This window comes from Lathamus discolor, chromosome 5 (genome assembly GCF_037157495.1).
Source record: "Lathamus discolor isolate bLatDis1 chromosome 5, bLatDis1.hap1, whole genome shotgun sequence".
Taxonomy (NCBI): domain Eukaryota; kingdom Metazoa; phylum Chordata; class Aves; order Psittaciformes; family Psittacidae; genus Lathamus; species Lathamus discolor.
In genome coordinates, this window is record NC_088888.1 from 8480741 (window position 1) to 8505111 (window position 24371).

Sequence of the window (24371 nt, forward strand, 5' to 3'; positions counted from 1 at the left end):
CAGTGGCAGGGGCTTGGAACTGAATGAGCTTGAAGGTCCCTTCCAACCCAAACCAGTCTGGGATTTCATAAAAAATGGAGTACGCAGGACTCAAGAAAACTGAAATGCAAAGTACTTCTGTTTATATGATGTTCAGAGTTGATGACCCCAAGTTGTGATTGTTGTCCAGCTTAATCCTATGGGTCTCAAGTGTATTTTTTAATGCAGGGTGTGTGGGGGAATCCAAAACAAGATGATTTTTTTTTTTTCCCCGGGAAATTTTAGAAATATACGATTACTTTAAGATTTCCTGCTCTGTTGATTTGCTGACGTATGTAAAATAGTAATTCATCTCTGAAATGCTGTGCTTCAGGTTCTACTTAGCTTTGCAGATTTTATTAGCATGTTGTTCTTTGCATGGGCAGCCATAGGTGAGAATTCTTGCCAGTAGCCACAGAAGGACTGTAGTTCTGTCATGGTTTCTTAGTTGCTTGAAGAAATAATGGGACTGAACTTCTTGTGGTGGATGTATGGGTGTCAGTGTGTATTGAATCATAGAATACCAGTTTGGAAGGGACCTCAAGGATCATCTGGTCCAATAAATGTGTGCCGGCCATTTCTATGGCAAAAAATGCTCTTTATTCCCTGTATTGCATGCTCAAGCTGTTAAATAAATCCTTTTTTACTTGCTACTGAGAGGTTCTGGTATTCTGAGAACACTTTATACCTGGTCATGTAGGCTCTGGACAGAGAGTATGTTAGACAGAACTTTAAACAGTTCTTACTTCCATGATGTCTTGGAAGTGATGTTTTTTCTTTAGAAAGTGTTGGCTCAGTATGCTTTTAGGGCTGTTTTCATCAGAATTCAGTGTTGTTCTAGCATGTGGGATCTGGAAAAAGGAATATGTAAATCTGTTGGATATTTTAAAGCGTATGGCAAAGCTGAAATACCGCAGTACTCTGAGGAGAGGTCTGTTGCTAGTGGTGCACATTCCAGGTCACACGGATGATGCTGCTGTACAGGACCAGTAGCAATTACTTTCACAGTTTGGTCAGATGTAACCTATATTACAGATCTCTGGCCATGCCCCAGACTCATGGGCTCATGAGTTATTAGCCTATTTTTATTTTTTTTTATATGAAAGATTCTTGTCCTTGTGATTGCAGAGCATGAAATAGAGTGCTCTGAAGAGTAACTTAGAGGGCAGAGCTTCCGTGAGATGAATGCCCTTTGAATTAGGGGCACAGCTAGAAGCTGGGTCCATTACACTGATCTGCAGGCATGTGTGGAGAGGTGGGTCTGCCAAAAGTCAAGGGAAGAGCTAAAATCGGGATTGTCCTCATTTGAACTGGTTGCTTTTTAACTAATAATCTGGACCAGGACTTCAGTGAGGAGATCATAAAACAAGCTTTCAGTATTATACATGTCTGATCCAACTGTCATTTTTGCACAAAGCTAAGGATGACTGGGTCTGATTTTATGTCTTTAGTATTTAAATTATTCTCTGGCTTTTTTTAAGGAAAACAAGATAATGGTTTTTACTCCCCCTAGAAATGCTTGTCTTTGTTCTGTTCTCTGTGTGTGTATAAATATTTATATATAGCTGATCTTTGGGTTCTGTAGGTATAACTGAGAGGTGTCTGTGCCAAAATGTCAAATAGTGATTGCCGTATTTGTTGGTTTTTTTTTTTTTTTTTTTGACCAGAATGCTACAGGAAGTGTTTTAAGTTTTCTTTGGATTTTTTCCTCCCCTTGAGTGTGGGCAGTGAGAGGGGCTTCCAGTTAGTGAAATCAGGTCCATGAATTTAAATTGTTACTATTGGATGTTTTGCACGAAAATCTGAAGAATTTCTTCTTAGTGTTTGGCAAGGGTATTGCATTTGTTGTCCAGATGCAGTTTTTCAGTGTGGGCATGTGTTGAAGACCTTAAGCCTTCAGTATAAGGGATCAGTTAGGACTTCCATTGACATACACTGGACACTGACTTGAATGGTTCTTCAAGTTAGATCATGATATTGTAGCACAAGTAGGAAGGGAAGATGATGTTTCATTAACACCAAGGCAGTTAAGTGTGCAGAGTTTAAGTGTGGAGCAAATGATAGTTGACATAGTTTAAATAGGATTATTTAATTTTATTGTAACTTTACCTGCCTGTGGCCAGTGGGGAATGTGCAGTGTGTCTGCTGAGCACTGCAAGAGTGGGGGGTGCCGCATAGCTCCTGCCTGAGAGAATATCTGGTCTGTAACAGGTCTCCTGGTCCTGTTACTGACATGCAAAGATAAATGCTAGATCTGTTGGCAGTAGTAGTGCTAAGGTAAAACTAAGTAGCTGATACATTGATAGCTGTGATGACTGATGCTTTTGGATTAGTCCGGTTTAACTGGCTAAATAGGGCTTCATAGAATCACAGAATGGTTTAGGTTGGGAGGGACCTAAAATGAACTGTGTTTTGATCGTTGAGAGCATAAACATTTCTCTTGGCAGGTAGAAGTGGTGTTTCCCCTTTCCCCATTCCAGAAAAAGTAACTGGAGTGGGATGAGGAGGAGAGGGTGTTTGGTAGTGGGTTGGTGGCTGCTTTAATATTCAGTGTGTTCATTCTTTGTGGCTACATTGTGAAAACTACTATATCTGTGAATTATGTTTCATACCTGTTCTACCTTATTTTATCCAAGTGAAACATTTTCCAGGGCAAATGCTACTATTTTAGCATTGGCTGTCTTTGTTGCAGGATTTCCTCTTGCCTTTGTGCTCTCAAAGTAGACTTACAAGGCAGCTGCTAAAGGGAGAACACTACCATAAGCACTAATATCATTGAGAGTTTCTAGAGCAGGGAATAGAATTAGGATGGGAAACCAAACTGCAAAAGAGAACAGCTGATTGTTCCTAAGGGGGAGAAATAAGTTAAAACAGCTGTTTGCATTCAAAAGCGTGGGCCTAGAGAGTGATGCAGCTTTGTTACTGGCTTGTACTCTAAGGAAAAAATGATTGCATTAGAGGAACTGAAGGTACATAGTAAATAAATTATGTAGAATATCACTTATGTGAAGTGGGGAGTTTAATGGCTAGCTCACCATAGTGCTTGCCAGATAAATGGACCTGGGGAGAAAGATTCTGAAGCTTAAAACTGGCTTTTACTCTTTAAGCCTTCTTAGGCATTGGTTAACTGTGGTCATTGAAATAAACAGAATCCTTGATACAGAAGGAATGATTGTGGTCCTTCAGCTTTGATCTCTGGAAATGAGGCTATAGTTATACACTGTACAGAATATGTATTGTATTTGCATGTTTTCAGTTCATCTGCCATCAATCCCAATGTGCAAGAAAGTAATTTTGGGGACTGTGTGACAGAAGAATTCTCATCACTTGTTTAATCTTGGTCAAATGTTCTTTTCAGTTTGTTTTCTCTAATCCTTGTATTAGATGCTTGCCTCACCATTATGCATGGTGAACTTCATGATGCTACTGAGTGTCAGAAACTACAAACATGAAAGAACTAAGTAGTTAGAGAAGTATGTCTTTGGATCTGCAGAGGAACAAAATATTCCAGAGAGCCTGTTTTGAAGAGCCAGTGGCTTAAGATCTCTGCCTTGCTGTCTAATCTTCCTTTTCTTCTGAAAGGACTAACATGTCACTAAAAGTGAAGTACTTCAGTGTAGTTGCATCATTATTCTCTGCATGCTTAACCATAATACTTTAGCATGGAGTGGCAGACTAACAAGAGAGGTTCAGGTCTTTTATAAAACTAACAGAACTTCCTGTAGATAGGCTGAAATGTCAGATATTTTTCTGAGGTTATGCAAGTCTTTTTGCTTTATCCTCATAGGTCTGGCTTTGTGTGTTTAATGTATAAAGATGATCTAGTAGTGTTTCTTGGTACATAGCTTATTGAACAAGACCAGGCTGAGCTAGGAGAAGGTACATAGCAGGACAATGTGAAAAATACCATCGTCTTGCTGGGTTTTCTGTAGCTTTTGAAAAGCTGATATTGTAGATGTGATTGTAAATAATATCTGTGCAGACTGCTCTTTCTTGTGACTGGATGAAGTTGGATGGGACCTCCAGTTCACAGCATTCAGCCCCTCTGCTCAAGCAGAGGCACCTAGAGCTGGTTGCTCAGGACTTCGTCCAGGTGGCTTTTGAGTATCTCCAAGGATAAAGACTCCACAACCTCTGTGGACAGCCTGTACCAGTGCTTAGTCACCAGCAAAAGAAGTGTTTCCGATGTTCTGACAGCACCTTCTGTGTTCCGGTTTATGCCCACTGTTTCAGGCCACCACTGAAAAGAACCTGATTCCATTTTCTTTAGACCTTCTCTTCATGTATCCATATATATAAATAAGATCCTCCCTGTACCTTTTCTAGGCTTAAGAGTCTCAGCTCTCTTATAGTGAGATGCTTAAGTCGCTTAATCATTTTAGTGGCCCTTTGTCTCTCGTAAGTAGCTCCGTATCTCTTGTACTGAGGAAGGTGTCACCCCTTGTGCAGGTGGTGTTATAACTAGTGAGCTTTAAGGTCCCCTTCAAACCCAAGCCAGTCTTTGATTACAGAAGAACTTGCCCATTTCCTCTGGCTTAAGAACTCCAGGTTTTGAGCGAGCCTTGTTCTATGGAGCTTGTCAGAAGTCCATAGGTTTCAGTGAATGATAATCTTCTCTAGCAGGATATCTGAACTGGGGAGGGAGGGTTTCTCCAAAATGTTGTGTGATTATGCCACCAAAGCATTATAGCTTAGCCAGCTGGATACTCAGTTTAAAACCTGTCTACACTCAGTACCGGGGAATTTTCCTGTATCAACACTCATTGTGACAGTGATATGGATGAGTTGACTGCACTGCTGATATATTCCGGGTCTTGGAATTGATTTGTGGTTGTAACTTAGCGCAAATTTTAACCTCTGGCTATTTTTAACTCTTACTCTTCACTCATCTCTGCCAATGAAATAAGATAGGCTTTTCCAATGAAATATTCTAAATACCTGGTACTCATAGAGGGCATTTCTTCATAGCTTATTGGTTTTATATAGGCTGTCACAAGTGAACTACAAAGGCTTCACAAACAGAGAATGTTAGATCTGTAGTGTAAGTAGCTGGAGGATGCACAGGTATTTTTGCTATGTTTTCAAGAAAGAAATAGTGCTTTTGATTAAAACCAACACACTTAAGTACCATAGCTTTGAGTTAATGCAGAACTAATTTATATTAGTATTTTCCTTAGATGTAAAGAAGGCTTTATTTTACAAGTATTTAATTAGCAGAAGTATGGTGACTTTGTCTAGTTTATGAATTGGAAAGTGCTTAAATGCACAGATAATGACAAACCAAGTAGCATTACGAAAGCAGAATTTAATTATGTGAACAGTTTTCCATGTTTTATTTTCTTTTTTGAAATGCCATTATTGAAACTGTAAGGTTTTAAATTTGAGGGTGTTTTTAGAGGCAAAATCGTTAACAACTTCTTTATCTCTAACAGTGAGCATGTTTCCCTCTTCCCTTCATGCTACTTGCAGTGTGCTCCTTTGGTTGAAGTTCATACAGGAGAAGCGTATGGTTGTTTGATAAGCAGATGGAGAAAGGGAAAGAATTTTCTTCAAGGTGATGTACTCATAGCTGTAAAAATTGTGATTGCTTTGGAGACCAGCAACTGGCTTAAATGCACAAAATGCCATGCATAGCAGATAGATTTGTGTGGCTGGGAGATTTACTTCTTCTCTCAGATTAGTTCTAAGCTTTCCTGTTGATTTGCTTAGCTTTATCTTTGCATCCTTTTAGGATTCCTGACTGTATAAGAAACATTTTTGCTGTGTCTTGGCTCGCTTGCATGTCAGAACAGAGTGCAGTAGGGAGGTGCTCTAACTAGTTATAATTGAGCCACCTCAGGTACCAAAAGCTCCTAGCCATGACAGCATGGATCTCTGTGTGATTAATTTACTCCTGCCCTCATAAGCTTTGCAGTGCTGCAGTCAGGCTTGGCAGGAGGGTGATTCATTCCTCCTTTTTGTAGAATCTGGGGCTTACAATACATCTTTGCTATAGTAAGATGGGTCGTGTTAATAAAACCAAGAAGGATGTCTCTAAGCAAAATAAAAAGCTTAAGTTTGGAACTGACATACTCCAGCTGTAGCGATGCATCTGTCTGAAACTTGGTGGTGAGCAAGAACAAGAGAGTTCTGTAGCTTCTAACAGTCTTCCACTAGTCTTGCAACAATCTTCCAATACCTAACAGGGCCAACAAGAAATCTCAAGAGGGACTTCTGACAAGAGCCTGTAGGGACAGGACAAGGGGGAATGGCTTTAACCTAACAGAGGGGAGATTGAGATGAGCCATTAGGAGGAAATTCTTCCTGTGAGGGTGGTGAGGCCCTGGCACAGGGTGCCCAGAGAAGCTGTGGCTGCCCCATCCCTGGCAGTGTTGAAGGCCAGGTTGGACGGGGGTTGGAGCAACCTGGTCTAGTGGAAGGTGTCCCTGCTTGTGGCAGGAGATTGAAACTGGATGAGCTTTAATGTCCCTTCCAACTGAAACCAGTCTGTGATTCAACACCATGCTGCGCTGGCTTCTCTAAGGCAAACTGGTGTGACTGGCTTGTGTTGTAGAACATGGAGTTCTCTTTCTGCATATGTGGTCATGTAGCCTTCAGGGAAGCATGATTTTGTTGAAGCTTAAGGGCATCATCTGTAGTATCTGAATATTATTTAGAAGGATTGTCACTTTTCAAAGAGCTTCTTAGCCAGACAGGGGACAGTGAAACCTTTAGTATCTTTACGAAGTTAAAGAGGTGTAATAATTAGTTTTCAAATGTAACTGGGAGGTTCTTACTCATGATAGCTTCTTAGGGAATTAAAAGTCTTAAGTAGGGGAATAAAAATTCAGTATATTCAATGTTCCACAAAACAAACCAAACATAAATGACCAAACTTTCAAAGATCTGAATTCTGGATAGTCCAAGAAACCCTCAAGTTAAGAACCTGGTTTAGGTTTTTATTTTAGGCGCTACATAAGTATTTATAGTTTGGGCATATGCTCTTTATTCTGTATGTGTGAAGGAAATTAACTTTTTGTGTACTTACTATTTTATTTCAGTAAGCAATAGATGTTTGAGAAGACATGTATTAAGCAGACTGGGGAAAAATGTAGTCAGTTCTATTTTTCTGAACTGTTTCTGTTCATTATTTTTAAGGGCCAAACCCATCTGTCTCCTGATTTGGCTTACTTAGAACCAACAGCATTAGATTTCTTTTTTTAAACTGAAAAATCCCTGGAAAAAATGCACCCTCTGCAGTTCTGATTTACCAGTAATGCTGTGTATCTGGTGTCTGCTCCCTTCTTCAGTCCTATTAAAAGCATTGGTAAAGCTATTTCCTGCAAATCTCAGAGGCGGAATGCCAGAATATGGTGTTAGAAATAAGTCTTATTAAGGATGTTTCTCAATATTCTTTTTCTTTATATATAATGTCTTTATATATAAAATGTTATTTCTGTGGAGCTGTTCATGTCTTCATAGGCAAAACAGTTTAGTTGTGCAGTCTGTACAGACTTCTGGTATTTTTTACTGAAAGGGAAAAATGTTTTAATAGAAAGCTGCCTGGTTGCTTGTTTCTCAAATTTGGAAATTTAACAGCAGTGAGCAGGATAAAAGCATGTCTATGTCAGACCTTGCAGAAAAAGTCTTCTCTCCTAAAAAATTATTGCATTAAAGCAGTGTAGATTGATTTAGGAAAACTGTTAAACTAGTAATATTTGCACAATTAAAGCATGCCTGAAGGTTTTATCATAATTGTCCTGGGTTAAGCAGTAGCAGTCATTTTTCTCTTAGCAGCTGGTGCAGTGCTGTGTTTTTTACTTTCAGCCTGGGAACAGCGCTGGTAACAGCTATGTTTTTAGTTGTTGCTCAGTAATGTTTACTCTGACCAAGGACTTTTTGAGTCTCATGCTCTGCCGGGGAGGAGGGGAAACTGGGAGGAAGCAGAGACAGGACACCTGACCTAAACTAGCCAAAGAGGTATTCCATAGGACAGCATGTCATGCCCAGTATATAATCTGGGAGCGGTTACCTGGAAGGACGAGATCACTGCTTGGGTCGGGCTGGGTATCAGTTGGCGGGTGGTGAGAGGATGTATTCTCTCCCCTTGTTATTTCCCTTATAATTATTATTATTGGTGGCAGCAGTAGTGATTTGTGTTATGCCTTAGTTACTGGACTGTTCTTATCTCAACCTGTGGGAGTTACATTCTTTCGGTTCCCCTTCCTGTCCCTCAGAGAGTGGGGGGAGGAAGGCAGGGGAGTGAGCGAGCAGCTGCATGGTTCTGGGTTGCCGGCTGGGCTTAAACCATGGCACATAATGAAGGTGCAAAGTCCTTCGCCTGGGTTGGGACAATCCAAAGCACAAATAGATGCTAGGCAGAGCCTGGATTGAGGCAGCCCTGAGGAGCACAACTTGGGGCTGTTGGATGGTGAGAAGCTCCCTGTGATGTGGCTTCAGTGTGCACTTGAGCCCAGAAACCAAAGTCTTAGGCTGCATCCCCAGCAGTGTGACCAGCAGGTCGAGGGAGGGGATTCTCCCCCTCTCCTTTGCTCTGGTGAAACCCCCCCTGCAGCCCTGCATGCAGCTCTGGGGCAACAACACAAGGGGGACATGGAGCTGTTGGAGTGAGTCCAGAGGAGGGCACAGAGATGCTTTGAGGGTTGCAGCAGTTCTGCTCTGGAGAGAGGCTGAGAGAGCTGGGCTTGTTCAGCCTGGAGAAGAGAAGGCTCCAGGGAGTCCTTAGAGCAGCTTCCAGTGCCTAAAGGGGCTGACAGGAAACCTGGAGAAGAATTTAGGTAGGTGGTAGCCGCAAATATTATCTGTAGCTGCTGCTTTCTCACCCTTCTGTCACAGTCAGGTGCAATAAGCAAGATGATCAGGGTAAAAATAAGCATAGGGGGAATAATCAGATTTAAGGCGTATGCATGGCAGCATCATTTTGGGAAACTTCCTTGTCTTCCCTGTCAGCACTGTCACAGTGGTGTGTAACAAAGGATGTGCTAGATGGAACGTTAGTGATGTACAGAAAGCATGGAGGGCAGGAGGTGGCAACACAAAGTTCACATTACTTGGAAAAATAAGCTTTTCTCTTTCTGCAAGCCTGATTCCTACAAATACCTTACTTTCTGGGTGAGCTTTACTTTATGAACACATCCTGTTCTGTTTAGCTCAGTTTGAATGAAAACAGAAATCAAGCAGTTCAGAGGGAACTCTTCCTGATGACAAACAGGGGAGATAGTGTGGACTGTGAGAGAAAAGGAACTTGTGCAAAACTCACTTTCAACAAATCTAAGAAGGTAATAACTTAGTCCAGCAGAAGACTGAACTACAGCTTTTCAAAGAAGGAATTTGCACATTATAGTTAATGGGTAGGCTTTATTTTATGCTCCTGACCTGCTGTGTCAGGATCTTCAGTAGCTCTGAAGGGAACTGCAACAAATGGAGTGCTGCAAGTGCATATAGCTAACTGAGAAGTACTTTAAAAATGTTGATTTCTAGCATTCAATATGGTTTGTAGTGTAAGTTGGGTATTGTTTGTTGCTAAGTTCAGACACAATTTTCATTCTTCTATGGTACATGGCAACACTATCCTTTTAAGTGTTAGTTCAAAGGGCTAAAATATTCATTTGCAGGTTTGTAGGGATGGTGGAAAAAGGAAAGGATGAACATGCTGTAGAATAAGGATAGTATAATAAATCCAGGCATGGCTGGCTGCTCTGGAGTTGGCTGTTAATGAGGCATACACGCGAGGTACCTCAGGTAGAAACAGAGTGTTCTGAATTATCTCTGAAACATCTGTAAGGAGTTCTGAAGGCATATAGCTTCTGGAAATCACTTACACAGCTGGCTTTGAAAGGGAGCTTTTCTGAGTCCTAACAGAACTAAATCATTTGAGGGCCTTGGAGTAAATGTGTTTTGTTTTGTATTTTCCCTTTCTAAAGCGCTTAAGTCTGGATTTTAAGCCTCTTTATAAATGAACTTGAGCACTCTTTTGGGGCATCTTATGGGTTTTAATTATTAAATATGCCAAGGCATACAGAAGTTTAGCAATGTGAATGTGTATTCATTAAAGCTTTTTAAGAACATGAAATGTGTAGCAGTTTTTCCTCAATTACTCAATGTTAGGGAAGGATGGCTGTTATCTAATTTTCTAATAAGTATACTTGTAATAGCTGTAAAGCATTTAGCAGTATAGCTTAAGGAGTTTTGAGAGATCAGTGTGTAAATGGACTCGTTTTCACTGTCCTGCAAAAACTAGTTCTGAACTATAGTGCAAAGAATACATGGAGCACCATGAAGTTACCAGCACAGAAACCAACCATGTCCTGGGCTGCATCCCCATCAGTGTGACCAGCAGGTCAAGGGAGGGGATTCTCCCCCTCTGCTCCACTCTGGTGAGACCCCCCCTGCAGCCCTGCATGCAGCTCTGGGGCAACAACACAAGGGGGACATGGAGCTGTTGGAGTGAGTCCAGAGGAGGCCATGGAGATGCTTTGAGGGTTGCAGCAGTTCTGCTCTGGAGAGAGGCTGAGAGAGCTGGGCTTGTTCAGCCTGGAGAAGAGAAGGCTCCAGGGAGACCTTAGAGCAGCTTCCAGTGCCTAAAAGGGAAGGCAGGAAATTTGTAGAGGGGCTTTTGGCCTGTAGGGGCAAGCTTAGGGGGGAGTAGCTTTAACCTGACAGAGGTGTCACCAGGTTTAAATCTCAAGTTGAGGCTCTTCCTTTTCAAGTGTGCATGTCCCTTTTTTTTTTCTGATTTTTCACAAAGGTGAAGGTTCCCTTTGTAGAGAGCTCAGCCTTAGCCTGATATCCCTTGGATTTTCTCCTGTTCTACAGCCAGTATGGCTTATCACTTTAGGTACAGGTAACCTATTACATAGCAGCTCTGGTACGTCTGATGAGGGCCTATTTTTATCCCACCACCTGTTAGTTCTGGTCACCGGGCCCTGCAGCTTGAGTCACTTTCTGTAATATCTTTCCTTCCTCACTCCCTCCTCCCTTTCTAATGTTCTGTAAGCACTTTCTTGATGTTTTCTCAGATCACCCAAGAATTTATTAGCATGGATGCTGTTTGTAGGTGCATAATGCTTGGAAGTTCTGTTACATCCCAGACCATTCTGTGATGATTCTATGATTCCATGATTCCTCCTTGCAAGCTTGGGCTTCAGAGATGTTGGGCAGCAGAGCTTCTACAGGAGTAACAGCTTTCTATTTCACTCCCATTTTGAACTCCTACTGTCAAGTTAACATCTTTTATTCAAGAGTGTAATTTTGCTTTATTTTGCTTATTTTGACTTTTAAAGTACTTTTGCATCTGATTCTGGTAGCATGAAGAATTGTCTTTACATCACTATTCGTATATTCTTCATTAGTATCTACAGAATGATTTGGTAGAGAGAACAGCGTCTTCTGTGTCAGAAAGCACCATTCATAAACTCTTAACATCTTATATATTCTGAAATTATCCAGATCCTGATCATAACTGGTTAGAGTTTGAGTGTTTTTTCAGAACTTGAATAACTATCTTTTTCATAGTTTTACAATGCAGATTTTAAAAGGGGAGGTTTGCAAAAGTATTTTTTTTTTTGTTAAATTAAACCTTCATTTGCTAGGATGGTTGACCTGAAACTGCCCCGAGTGAGTCTCAGTAAGTTGCTCTTATCAGAGAGAAGTCAGTTTTTCTCCCTACCAGTGTTCCAACTATCTTCATATACATCTGCTTCTAATGAGTACTTGTTATTTTTGACAGATGGCAATGCCATTTTCTCATGCATGATGGGGTATGTAATATTGCACAGAGACCTTTAAATTGTCTGTGAAGATTTATTTCCAATCACTGCAGTAAAATACCACCTTATTTACAATTAAATGAAAAACTTTGGTTCTCATACTCTTCCAGACAAGTATTTTAAATGTTAAAAATCAGTTGTTTGCTTCAGATTCAATGCTTATTTGAGCTAGTGTCTTAGTGTTTGCAGGGGTCATGGATGACAACGTGATAAGACAAAGCAGGGTTCAAGTCCTGGCAGATGCCAGTTCTGGCTTTTAGACTTCAACTAAAAGCCAGAACTAATGGCACTTACAGGCAAGTTTTTTAAATAGAATACAACTTTAAAATTAAAATCAACCCAACAACCAACTTCGCAAAGCCAAGCTGGTATGATATTTTGGAGATCCTTCTTCCATGCTCTGTTACATTATATGTTCTGAGATTACTGATCCAACAAGATCTTGGATATTCTGACATGTTAACACTTTTGAACACCACATAATCATCTTGCTGCTCACAAACTGAGTAAACAGGTGAAATCTTATTCAAACAGTGCTTTCTTAAGTTACTGGCTGACCAAGTGAATGATGCTGACTGTTCCCCAACACAAGTATTAAATTTACAATTAATGTTGGAAGTGTGACATCTTTTTTCACAAAGACCACACTTGAGCTTTCTGGCCTTGCTTTCAGGCTTTTTTAACTTTAGTGAGGTCTTTTTTGCAGACAGGGAAAAATAACTTTACAGTTAAAGCTGTATAAACCTTTGCTGGTGAGCTGACTGACTCCAAATACAAGTGGATTAAGGAAGACTTCGGAAATTAGCTGATGAGGCTTATTACATTATGAATATATTCTCGTAATTTCTTTGCATTGGGACTAAGTCTTCCAATCTGGATTTTCTAGCTCTGGCAATAATGCTCTCTTTAAATGGTCTGCTACTTTGAAGCACGCATTAAAAGAGCTCTTCAAGCTTTTATTCATTAATGCATTTTTATTCATTAATGTATTTAAATTCAAGGTCAGGTTGGATGGGGCTTTGAGCAACCTGGACTAGTGGAAGGTGTCTCTGCCTGTGGCAGGTGTTTGGAACTGGATGAACTTTAAGGTCCTATCAGTCCCAAACCATTCCATGCTCCTATGAATTTCAAGTGTGGTGTATGCAACCATCCTACTGGTAGCTGAAGGGTGAGCCATCGCTATTGCTGAGTTTGCTGGCCCTGACCCAGTGCCATGGTGCTTTTCATAGGAGTACTTGTGTACTTAAGTGCTTGTCTGGGCCTGAGCCATGGTGTACTTAGAACAATATAGGATGCTGTCTGAAATCACTACTGTGTGACAAGTCCATATGTTGAGAATCGAGATTTCAGTTAGCATGTGTGTCTCTCGGGGGCTGCTTGGGAGCTGAGGAGAAGAGAACAAAAATGATAAAGGACATATTAAGGTAAGATATAGCAATATCCCAGATGTTGCCATTATTGTGGTTTACCAATTCTCCCATTAAATGTTCATGGAGAAATAATGGCCGTGATGTCAGGCGTGATACAGTGTTTATTAGAGGCCTGCTGGAAAGCTTCAGTGTCTGTCTCATAACCTGAAATCAACCATTTGTGTGGTTATTAGAACTATTAAGTATCACAATAATGAGAATCTGAACTCCTGTACAAAATCAGGAAGTTACTACCTATTGAGTGTGATGGGTTACAAGAAATGATGTGTCAGGTGAAATTCTGACCTGAGTTTTCATGGAGTTGTAATTATAGCCTCATTTGTAATGAAATCTTTACTATTGAAAAGTTAATTACAGGAGAAGTCTGCAGTCATCTGTGTAGCTGTATTAAGCCCACAACAGTTAATTTACGAACATTGAGAGTTCACAAAACTAGTGAAATAAAGTAAATCTTAAAGACTAGAATCTAAAAAAAATAGCAAGCGAGAACATATTTTCCTGTCTGATTGAGAGGTTGAGGTCAAGCTCTGCAAGCAATATATCAGTGGTTCCCCCCCCAATAATGGCAGTGTATTTTTTTTTCCCTACATTATATGCATGGTAAGCTGCACAAAGCTTGGCAAAAACTATCAGCAGGCCAAGTGTGTAAGTACATTAAAAATGTTACTCCTTAGAAAAATGACCCTGCAGCATCATGCCAGGACATGGATGGAATTGTGACATTCTGTCTGTGTGTGTATGTGCATATACATATAAACCCTGTTCTGTCTGAGGAACAAAATTATCATAGGTGGGTCCAACTTGTATAACCCAGTCATGCTTGGGAGCCCTTCTTACACAGGTGATATGGTTATTTTTTAGAGCCACATGATGTGATGTACTCATGCTTAATACTGCATTTTAGGGGTACAGGAACAATTTGGAGAATCTTCTCTATTGGCAGTAAGTTTGAGTGTATGGAGCATGAAAGAACAGCAGTTCTTTCATATTTGATGTGTATCAGAAGGTGGATTATGTCTGTAAAGTGGGAAAAGAATTGTCTCCAGAATGAAGCATAAACTGGAGATGGATTTTGAGAGTTGAGTAACATGACAGAAAGGTGTGGTTGTTACCTGTTTTTTTTTTTTTTTTTTTTTTGTTCCAAAACCATGTAGAACCCCCATGCTCTTGAGCCACTTCTGTGTGGAAGTGCTGGAGTCCCCAAGACAAGAGGGACATGGAGATGCTGGAGCAAGTCCAGAGAAGGCCACAAACCCTGCAAGGCCTGGAGTAGCTCTGCTCAGGAGACAGGCTGAGAGAGCTGGGCTTGTTCAGCCTGGAGAAGGCTTTGGGAAGACTTTAGAGCATCTTCTAATGCCTAAAGGGGCTGACAAGAAATCTGGAGAGGGGCTTTTGACAAAAGCCTGTAGGGACAGGAGAAGGGGGAATGGTTTTAACCTGACAGAGGGGAGATTGAGATGAGACATTAGGAAGAAATTCTTCCCTGTGAGGGTGCTGAGGCACTGGCTCAGAGTGCCCAGAGAAGCTGTGGCTGCCCCATTACTAGCAGTGTTGAAGGCCAGGTTGGATGCGGCTTGGCGCAACCTGGTCCAGTGGAAGGTGTCCCTGTGTGTGGCAGGGAGCTGGAACTTGATGAGCTTTAAGGTCTCTTCCAACCCAAACTATTCCATGGTTCAGTATCCACAAAGTTCTGGAAGCAATCAAAGTACAAGTCACTAAACCACAGAATGTGTAAGGTGCTTTGCTACTGTACCAATCATATGCTAGTCATACTTCTGCTCCAGTCTATGTGATTAAGCAAAATATATTAAACTGCATTTTCATGTGCACTGAGGAAATCAATACTTTATAATTAATGTATAATCTCATACATTAGTAAATAATAACATGGGAAAAGAAAGAGAACTGAATTGGAAGAAAGTCGGTGGTTTCTACTACCTTTATTCAGTTGTTCTGCTTCTGTAGAAGAGATTTGCAAATTATATGTTCTCACAAGCAAATGTAAAATTTTCATTTCTGTTTAACCCAAGCATGAGCTGTCAGATTTATGAAGTAATACATGGTTGTGGGATTCTTTCCAACTAATATTTGCAAAGCCCCTGGGTGCAAGTGTTGTTTTAATGCTCTGTACTGCTACTTTGTTAGTTTTCAATGAATGAGGCACCACACACCTGAAAAGTGTGATCATGTGGTTGCATCACATTCTTTTATATTGAGGAATTGGATGGAATTATTCACTTTGTTGAACAAAATTCTTCTAAGTGTGTATATATATATATATATACATATTCTAAATATATATATTTTTTTTCTAACTAGAGTCACTGTCCAGAATACTTTACAGCGTAAAATCTTCCTTAGAAACCTTAATACAGGGTGAATACTTTTTGTAGCGTTGCGTAAGGGTTATTACTCTTTAAATAGGTTAGAATTTTGTTTCCCTTTTGTTATGAAGAGATCATGTGAAGCACGTGCACATGTATTGGAGAATGGCTGAGACACCAAATGTTACATCAGTGATTCTTGCTGCTTTGCCTTATTAATGTCTGTGTTAACATGCACAAGAAATCTTACATTCTGTGGATATGCCTTATTTCCAAATGCTTTCAATCCAGAACATGCTGAGTGTTGTTACTGTTTGTGAGTTTTCAAGAAAGCATCTTATTCCAAAATGAGCACAACTTTGGGTTCTTTGAGCACTGAAGAACTCTGAGTACAGCTACTTGTATTTAAAGTGAGCATCTACCAACGAGAAAAAGAAAAGGAAATGCAGTCTGTTCATATTGGCTACTTTTAGGAAAGTCTTTGCAGTCGGCTCTGAGCTGTATACACGCTTTGTTGGAAGGGTAACTGTGTCAGTGACAATAGATAATGGTCCATGGTGAGACAGACAAAAATAGAAAAGTACTGTTTGGCACGGGTTGTGGGAACATAACCTTGAAAATAGGGGAGTTAACACCGCTTTTAGCAAAAGGGAGTCTTATACCAGTAAACATCTGTTCACATGCTGGCCACGTGTGTGCTGATGTTGCAACTGGTAATTTTCCACTCCAGCCCGAGGGGGGATATAAGGACCTGTGCAGGGAGGGACAGGTGAGAAGGCCAGATGTGCATCTTGATTCGGGGGACGCCCTGACAACGCACTGCCTACCACCCCTCCAACCGGGAAACATGTTCCATCTCTTTCTCCTCCTTAGTGGTATGCCATGCAACCAGGGGTTGGTATGTATGTAAACTACTTCTCATTAATATATGTATATATTTGCTTTGCACTAATAACTCAGGAAATAGACTAGAGCATTTCATTGTTCACATTGTGTTTGGTGTCCAGCCTTTGTACATGAGAATCCTACAAACCTGGAACAGTAACCTGGCATGGATATAATCTGTTTAGGACTAACCAGATGGTTTAATTTCTGCATTATGAAGAGACTACGCGATCTTATTGCAATCTTATTTTCTGTTTTACTTGAAAGTGATGTAGCCACTGATGCCTTTGACCATTTTTCTGTCTCTTCTTCCATGTTTCTGTCAACATTAAATGCAGAACAGATGAAGAGACTTGCTTTTATGCGTTTTGACCCAATGCGGGTGCTAGATTTTTTTTCTCTCCTCAGGTATCTAAAACTTTTTGAAGTTGTATGATTTCACATACGATAAATGTTTTCTACGCAAAATGTTTTGAGCATTTAGAGTGGAAAACATGTCCTAAAGGCTTAGAAGCTTAAAGTAAACATGAAGAATATGCACATATTTATTTTAGATACTGGTGGGTTTTGTGTGAGTTTTCTTTTTTTTTTAGACTGCATTTGGGTAGTAAAACAAAAACAAAAAGGTACTTGGAAGCAAGAGGGCTGTATATATGACATACTGGGTCATGATACTCGCATCATGGCTGCTGGGACCCTTCAATCTCATTCCAGTTTGATAGAATCATGGAGTGGTTTGGTTTGGAAGGGACCTTAAAGCTCATATATTTCCAGTCCTTTGCCATAGGCAGGGACATTTTCTGCTAGGTCAGCGGCTTCTTCATGAAGGGAAAACATGTGGAATGCCAGGGTGTGGTTTGCAGAAACGAAATTGAGATTCTTCTGAAGCTAATGAAAATGGTGGTGTGGATTTGGAGACCAGACTCTCTAATTTCCATGTTATTTTCAAATGTATTGTATTGACAGTCTTACTCTAGCAATATTTTTAGTGCCCCATTACATCAAAATTTCATAGTGGAAAAGTATGACTGATTTTAAGTGTGAGAAAGTCATCTAGACTGTTGTGTGGACGTTGCATTATTGTGAAGCCTGAAGCAGGTTGTGTGACATGGGAATAAACTGTGGTAATGACTAGTAGTGTAATCAAAGCACTGAGTAGCTTGATCATAAAGTATAAATCTTGCTCTATTCTCTTATCTTTGGTTATTGTTACTTACAAATCTAATGAGATCTGTTGCAAAATTAACTTTCTGAGGAGGGTTCATAAAATAAACAGGAACAAAGTATTGTTAGATGAGTGAATTTTACTCAGATTGTATTAGAATGTGGCTTTTCAATCTGATTAGAATTTTAAACGTGCCTGGGAATCAAGAAGAAAGAAGAAATAGTTATATTGAAAAGGGTTCTGGAGCAGCTTCTTAGAGAACACTTTGACCTTGAAAAAGATAAAACCAGAACAAGTGTAAAATAGAAAGAAAATAATCCTGATATTAACACTAAATGCTATAACACAGTGTTCTTCACACAGCAAAGAAGCAAGAGAATAAAGAAACAGTGAAGAGGCAATAGTCATAGTAATTGCATAGATCTCTTAAGAATAAATCACAGTATAATTAATTACAAGATAGTGAATATTTATTTTGACTATCTTTCAAGTTAGCATAAAGTGAATATTCTGAAATGTTTCCAAATATTTCTGTAGTGATTGTTTTAGTGTCCCAAGTACCCCACTTTAGCATAATGCTATACCTGTACTATATTATAAACATATTTTTTTTTTACTGACTTCACTGCAAGAGGTGCAAGACTGCAAAATGGGGACCAGCTCAATCATTGCAAGATACAAAAAGGGAACCATCATAGCCTGAGATTTGTAGTTGCAATGAAAATAATTCCTGTACTTCTCTCCGAGCGCTCGGAATATGCGTAATGCGCATATTGATTTCATATAGTCATAAATAGGGGAGAGCTCCTGAGATTAAATCATATAATCACAGATTGGTTTGGGTTGGAAGGGACCTTAAAGCTCATGTAGATCCAACCCCCTACCGTGGGCAGGGACACCTTCCACTAGACCAGCTTTCTCCAAGCCCCGTCCAACATGGCCCTGAACGCTGCCAGGGCTGGGGCAGCCACAGCTTCTCTGGGCAATCTGTGCCAGTGTCTCACAACTTGATGTTGTGGAGTTGCACTGAGATGACCTGCAGGGCACTGCTCAGCTGTTACCTTTTCTAGATTCTAAAAGAATGCTGGATTTTTATAGCATGTAAAACTGTGGTTTTATTTACCTTTGTTAAGGTTATTTAAAGAAATACTTCTTTATATCTCAAACCCATAAAATCTTGATTTTATGATTCTGTAGAAACTCTACTACAGCTTTAAAGTGGCTTTTGTCTCAATTGATAAGTATGTGTTTTGAATTCAAACACTTCAACAAATGCAGAAAATTGCTTGGTGTATGTTGCAGGCACTGGCCAAATAAGAGCACTGGTCAGAGAATTCATACCAAATCATCTCAGTATTAATGTGGTTTAAGCAAAACCTGTCAGCATCAGACATGCTCCTCCTCCTCCCAATCCTTCAAGACAATAAAAACTCGTACATGCAAATTTCCTTATGAAGCTGTTTCTCTGTTAAGTACATCACTTGCATTAGTGTTTCAGTTCAAGAGATGTGACTTGTGATATTGCACCGTGTCTCATCAGACCAGAGTAACTGGAAGCAATGGCAAGTGGAAGTGACAGCTCCTGCCAGGCCACAGAAACACAGCAGTGGTGTAACTCAGTAAAAAGGACAATAATGTGTGTCAGGCTTCTTAAATGAAGGCAGTATTAAATGTTAACTGTGCCAGACTAATCTCTGATTTTGATGTAAACTGAAGAAGCCTGATTTTCAGAATTAAGACCAGTTCTGCCCTCAAGTTTTGTGCTTTCATTGTCATCACTCTGCATTGGAACTGGTACTTAATAGGCTGAACAATTTTTTTCATGCTGGGAAGGGAAGAGTGATATTATAGCATCCTGTGTCACAGCACCTTGCAAATATGCATAACATCACTATGTTATGATAAATGCATGCAGTGTGCTCTGCTGTGAGTGTAAACCAGGAACATCAATATTAAAAAAAGAAAAGAAACCATGCTTGGGGTAGTAGTTGCTATTGGGGAGTAAAAACCCAAACAGCCTTGCTTTTTGTAAATGTAAGTAGCTGTAGTGGCTCTGTTACAAGTGGGTTTTACTGTCTTGCAAGAAGGGAACAGGCTGGAGGGAAATGGGAGAAAGACAAAAATGGAGTACCCTTATGTGTAGTACGTTGTGACTCAAGAACAGTGAAGACAAGTGCTGGGGAGATACTGAATGAGAATAAAGAGCCTGATGGTTTTAGCCATCCAGAGAACAAGATGTTTTATGCTTATCTTGGGATATTATGAAATGGTGTCTTTTGCTTTGCCGTGAACATTGTTTATATTGCTGATGTATCCAGAAACCCCATTAGTAGATTATGAAGCCCTTTTCTGCCATGCAGAAGTACAAATTTATGTCTCTTTGAAGTAGAGACTAACAATCAGAGGGTTGGAGCATCTCTTCTATGCAGGCAGGCTGAGAGAGCTGGGCTCATTCAGCCTGGAGAAGAGAAGGCTATGGGGAGACCTTAAGAGTCTTCCAATACCTAGAGGGGGCTTAAGACAAATCCAGAGAGGGGCTTTTGACAAGGGTCTGTAGGGACAGGACAAGGGGGAATGGCTTTAACCTGACAGAGGGGAGGTTTAGATGAGACATTAGGAAGTTCTTCCCTGTGAGTGTGGTTGAGATGCTGGCACAGGTTGCCTAGAGAAGCTGTGGCTGCCCCATCCCTGGTAGAGTTCAAGGAAAGGTTAGAGGGGGCTTGGAGCAACTTGGTCTAGTGGAAGGTGTCTCTGCCTGTGGCAGAGGATTGAAAGTAGATGAGTTTTATGGTCCCTGTGATTCCTTTTAGGAAGTACTGATTTTATTGTGTGCATCACTGTGGAAGAGTTGTCTAAAGAAAATGTGAAAATTATGGTTATGCAAAGGTCCTCCCTAGAGAGAAAAGTTAGTGGAGAAAATAAATTGGTATTGCAAGGTGTTGAGTGGGCAGGTCAGAAAGGGTAGCCTCAAAGGTATGGTTCATAGCACAAGGGGTTTCAGCTGTGGGAGCAAGCAGCTGCTTTCTGAAGATCTTTGTTGTATTTACCAAAAAGAAGTGTTCCAAGGGTTGTGCTAAAAGTATAACCTTCCTGACAGGAAACTGGATTTGTGGTTTCTGTATCGCACTTATCAAACCAATGAAAGGAAACTTGTGATTCAGAGGTGAGTTAATGAGAGAAACATCGTGTGAAGCTGAAAACCATACAAATAGATTGAATGTAGAAGCATTTCCTGCGCATTCTTTCCTGTTTTCTTGTATCAGTGGTGGTTGTCGTTGTGACTGCTTTCCAAGTCTTGCACCCTTCTCAGTATCTTTAAAAAAAAAAATTGTTTACCAACTTACCTATTATTAATTAGGCCATGCTCTGACCACTGCATGTGCAGCTCAAAGGGATGAAAAGATCCCATTCCAGTTATGAATGTCTCTCTCTCTTGTTACACTGTTTTGATATTTTCCAAGCTCAGAAAGGTCAGGGTTGTTCAGCTTCCACTTGGCCTCCTTCTCTGAACGATTAATCCACATTTCAAGCATGTTATAAAGCCTGGCTCTGATAAGAGGCATTGAAGAGAACAACAGAATTCCAGCACATTACTCTGACTTGACTGCACCAATTACCGGAGAGGCATGAACAAAAAGCAGCAATACTCTTGGGAAGGAGGCCTCCCCATATGGATGTGTATTCTGGCTAGTGCATTACTAACTTTGCATTACTTCTTGATAAGTGATCAGGAGCTATTATATTTCTGTCTACAAGCACAAAAGGGAAAAAATTGAAGAAAATGGGTTTTATCACCTTTTATTATTGGGTTTAATTACAAGTCAATTACAAAGGCTCTGCTAGACCTATAATATGTGAATGAGATCCCTAGGAGGAAAGGAATGGGTACCTGTCACGGAGAGAGGGTTTGAGGGACCCAGGGGGTTAAGAGTGGGACTGCAGTTACCAGCTAGCTGCGAATGTAGTAAATGTAGTTTTGCTGAAGAATACTGTTTATTGAACTCTTGGTGTCTTTGGCAACCAGATGAATCTGCTCCTCATGAGTTGGGTCATGTTTGCATGCAGTTATCCTGTTTAAGTTTACTGTAAATAGAGTGTGTGTAGCAGCTGAGATACTATCTTTGTAATAGTTGACCTTTTAACCAGTATAAAACAGGGAATGATGATGCTGAATATACTTGAGCAAAAAGAAGAAATACTGTCTGAATTGACCTATGCTGTGAAAAGTAAGCAAGAGATTTTACAGTTAATGTACATTTGTATTTTTCTCCAGTATTTGTTAAGTATTCAGTTGTGATGATGTGTTTTAAAAGTACTGATATAGTTGTGCTTTGATAATGAATTAAGCTTTCTCTATTATTTAGCAGTTTTATTTAGCTATTAGAGCAAGGATATTTTTTACATTGATAGTTAAACTAGAAAAGCAATAGCTTATCAAAATGCTATTTTGGTTAATTATATCATCTGAATTCTTTTGGGTGCTGTTTAGTTCTTGTTTCATTGTCACAGTATACTGAGATTACTTTAGTAGAAAAAAATAGCAAAATAAAAAGGGGAGGAAATGCCCCATAACCAAATTGAATTTAGAATTGTAACCAAATAAATGGTCTTGGTAGATTGCTTAGTAGACATGTGTTAACTTAAGTAGAAGACAGGTTGTCATATTTTGCCTCTATTAGACTTCCCCGTTCTCTATTCTTAATTTCAACTACTGATACAGATTATTTTAAAGCACTCTACTGGAAGAATTTCAGATTAAGAGATGTAGTCTGCAGATACTCATAGAAGTATAGATCAGTCTGCAGCTATTTGTGGAAGAAATGGTGCATGAACAATTCAAATTCACAGAGGACCTGTGAAGAGAAAATGACTTTCCTGCTGGAAAATGAAAGCAAGGGAGAGGAAATGGTGTTGAGGCCTATGAGAGCAAACCTTGTGCTTCTAATATATAGCATTTTGTCGCTTACTATTAAGGATTTAAGAACTTGCCAAAATTACTTCTTCATTAGGGTGACAATCATAGAATCACATAGAATTGTGTAGTGTCTCAGCTTTTATATGAATTATAGCTTTTATGGTTTTGTGCTGTATATGATACGGCCCTAGAATAATAAATAATACTTATGATTTGCTCAAAATCAAAACTCCAGCTGCAGACACAAGTAATACAAAATCAGTGTTATAGTGCAGTATTTCTCCTTTCTTTTTCCCCTAAAAAGATTTGAAATGCGTTGGGGTCTTTGAGTCAGCTGAGACACAGATGGAGCCAGTCACATGCGGAACATGGCCAGCATTCCCAAGAGTTGTTTTCAGTCTATTTTCTAGTCAATAAGTTTCACAGGGGAAAAAAAAATTATAACAATAATGTCAGTGCCTTCCCTGCAGAAAGCAGTGAGAATGGAATATTTCCATGGTGAATTAAAATGCACACATTGCTGAGCAATGAAAGCAAATTAAGGCAAATCCTGTAACTTCATTTTAAAAGCAACTGTGAGCTTTAATTGTCATAAATTCAGAACTAATTAAAAACATGTTGACAAAAATTGGACCAACAGCTTGTCATTTTCAGATCTAAGTGAAATGCAAAGTGCTGAGAATAAATTACCAGGTTTGAATTCAGTTCTTAAGTGTGGTATGTTTGCTACGTAGAGGATATCTCAGGATATTGAGACAAGCTAAAAAAAAAAGGTAGAAAATATAGAAAATATTCTCTCTATGATCAATATATGGCTTGATGTCTATACTTTGAGACCTGGAAATCTTTCTCAGCAACTGGGCTTAGGTGTGTGATTCGTTCCTATTTTAATTCCATTCTGGGCGAGAATTAGGCACGTACCATCTCCTGTCCTCCCTCAGAACATCTAAAGAGGAAGTAAGTCTGGGGATGTGGATTGCAGTGTGTAGCTCCAGGAGGTCCAGATGGGTCCCAGGTCTGGATTATTAAGTAAATAGGACCACAGGATGTGCTGTGGCATGTAACTACCCCCTCAGTCTGTTCCCATCTGCTCTGATAATAACTAGGTATAATGTAAAAAGAAATACTAAAATCCCCAGTGGTTAATTATTTCAGGATTAACAAAATTTACCTTCATATGTTAATAAAATTATCATCGTTGTTGAGCATAGGAGTAGTGTTCTTCCAGGGAATAGGGTGGCTGAATCTTCTACTTTGCACCTTAAAAATATGAACGTATGAAACTTTGTATGTGTAAGGTTGTGCTGCAACTACCGTATGACTGGAATGTCCTTGGGGTTCGTATTTCACATCTTTCTGCTCTGTAAGAAGACAAATCCAGCTCTAATACCCATGAGCAAACTCTGCATTGCTGTGCACATACTTAAAACATGACAAAGGTGCCACAGGGTGACAATTCAGAAGTGTGATTAGGTATTTTGCTTAAGTGAGATGATATGTTTGTGTGTTGCTGTCTAATGCCAGCACCCAGAGCTACTGCCCTCCAAATCTCAAAGATCTTTGAAACCAGGAGCAAAAATGTGAAGTTTTTTTTTTGTAAGTATAGGCTGAAATGAACATCCTTTCAGCTTTACACAACTCCAATGAAGGCCTTATGTCAATATCCTTCATGTCTTTTAAAATACAGCCCTAAAATAAATAGCGGAGCACTGTAGGGCCTAATCTAATCTAAGGTGTAAATTTGCAAGGCCTGTATGTGAAGTGCATTGACTGATGGCAGGATATAGCATAGAAGTGTGTGGTTACTTTGCTTTTGTAAAGGACTCAGTGACAACATGCCAGTGTGGGGTTTTGTTCTCTGAGCCA

The 24371-nt window shown here is 39.9% G+C and overlaps 1 protein-coding gene across 6 annotated transcripts in view; it reads left to right on the forward strand.

The window, feature by feature from the left end:
* The window catches only part of NRXN1 (neurexin 1), a 541621-nt gene that overhangs the window by 31027 nt on the left and 486223 nt on the right, over positions 1 to 24371 (forward strand). For 3 of the 6 annotated variants that reach the window (XM_065679614.1, XM_065679615.1, XM_065679617.1), the window contains exon 1: positions 21755 to 21816. The exons of 2 other annotated variants lie outside the window; for them this stretch is intronic. In XM_065679614.1, the coding sequence (XP_065535686.1) occupies positions 21756 to 21816 (61 nt within the window). In that variant the 5' untranslated portion in view covers position 21755. Of the gene's footprint in view, positions 1 to 16309; positions 16439 to 21754; positions 21817 to 24371 lie in introns of those variants that run through there. One more of the 6 variants, XM_065679618.1, reaches the window with a different exon arrangement.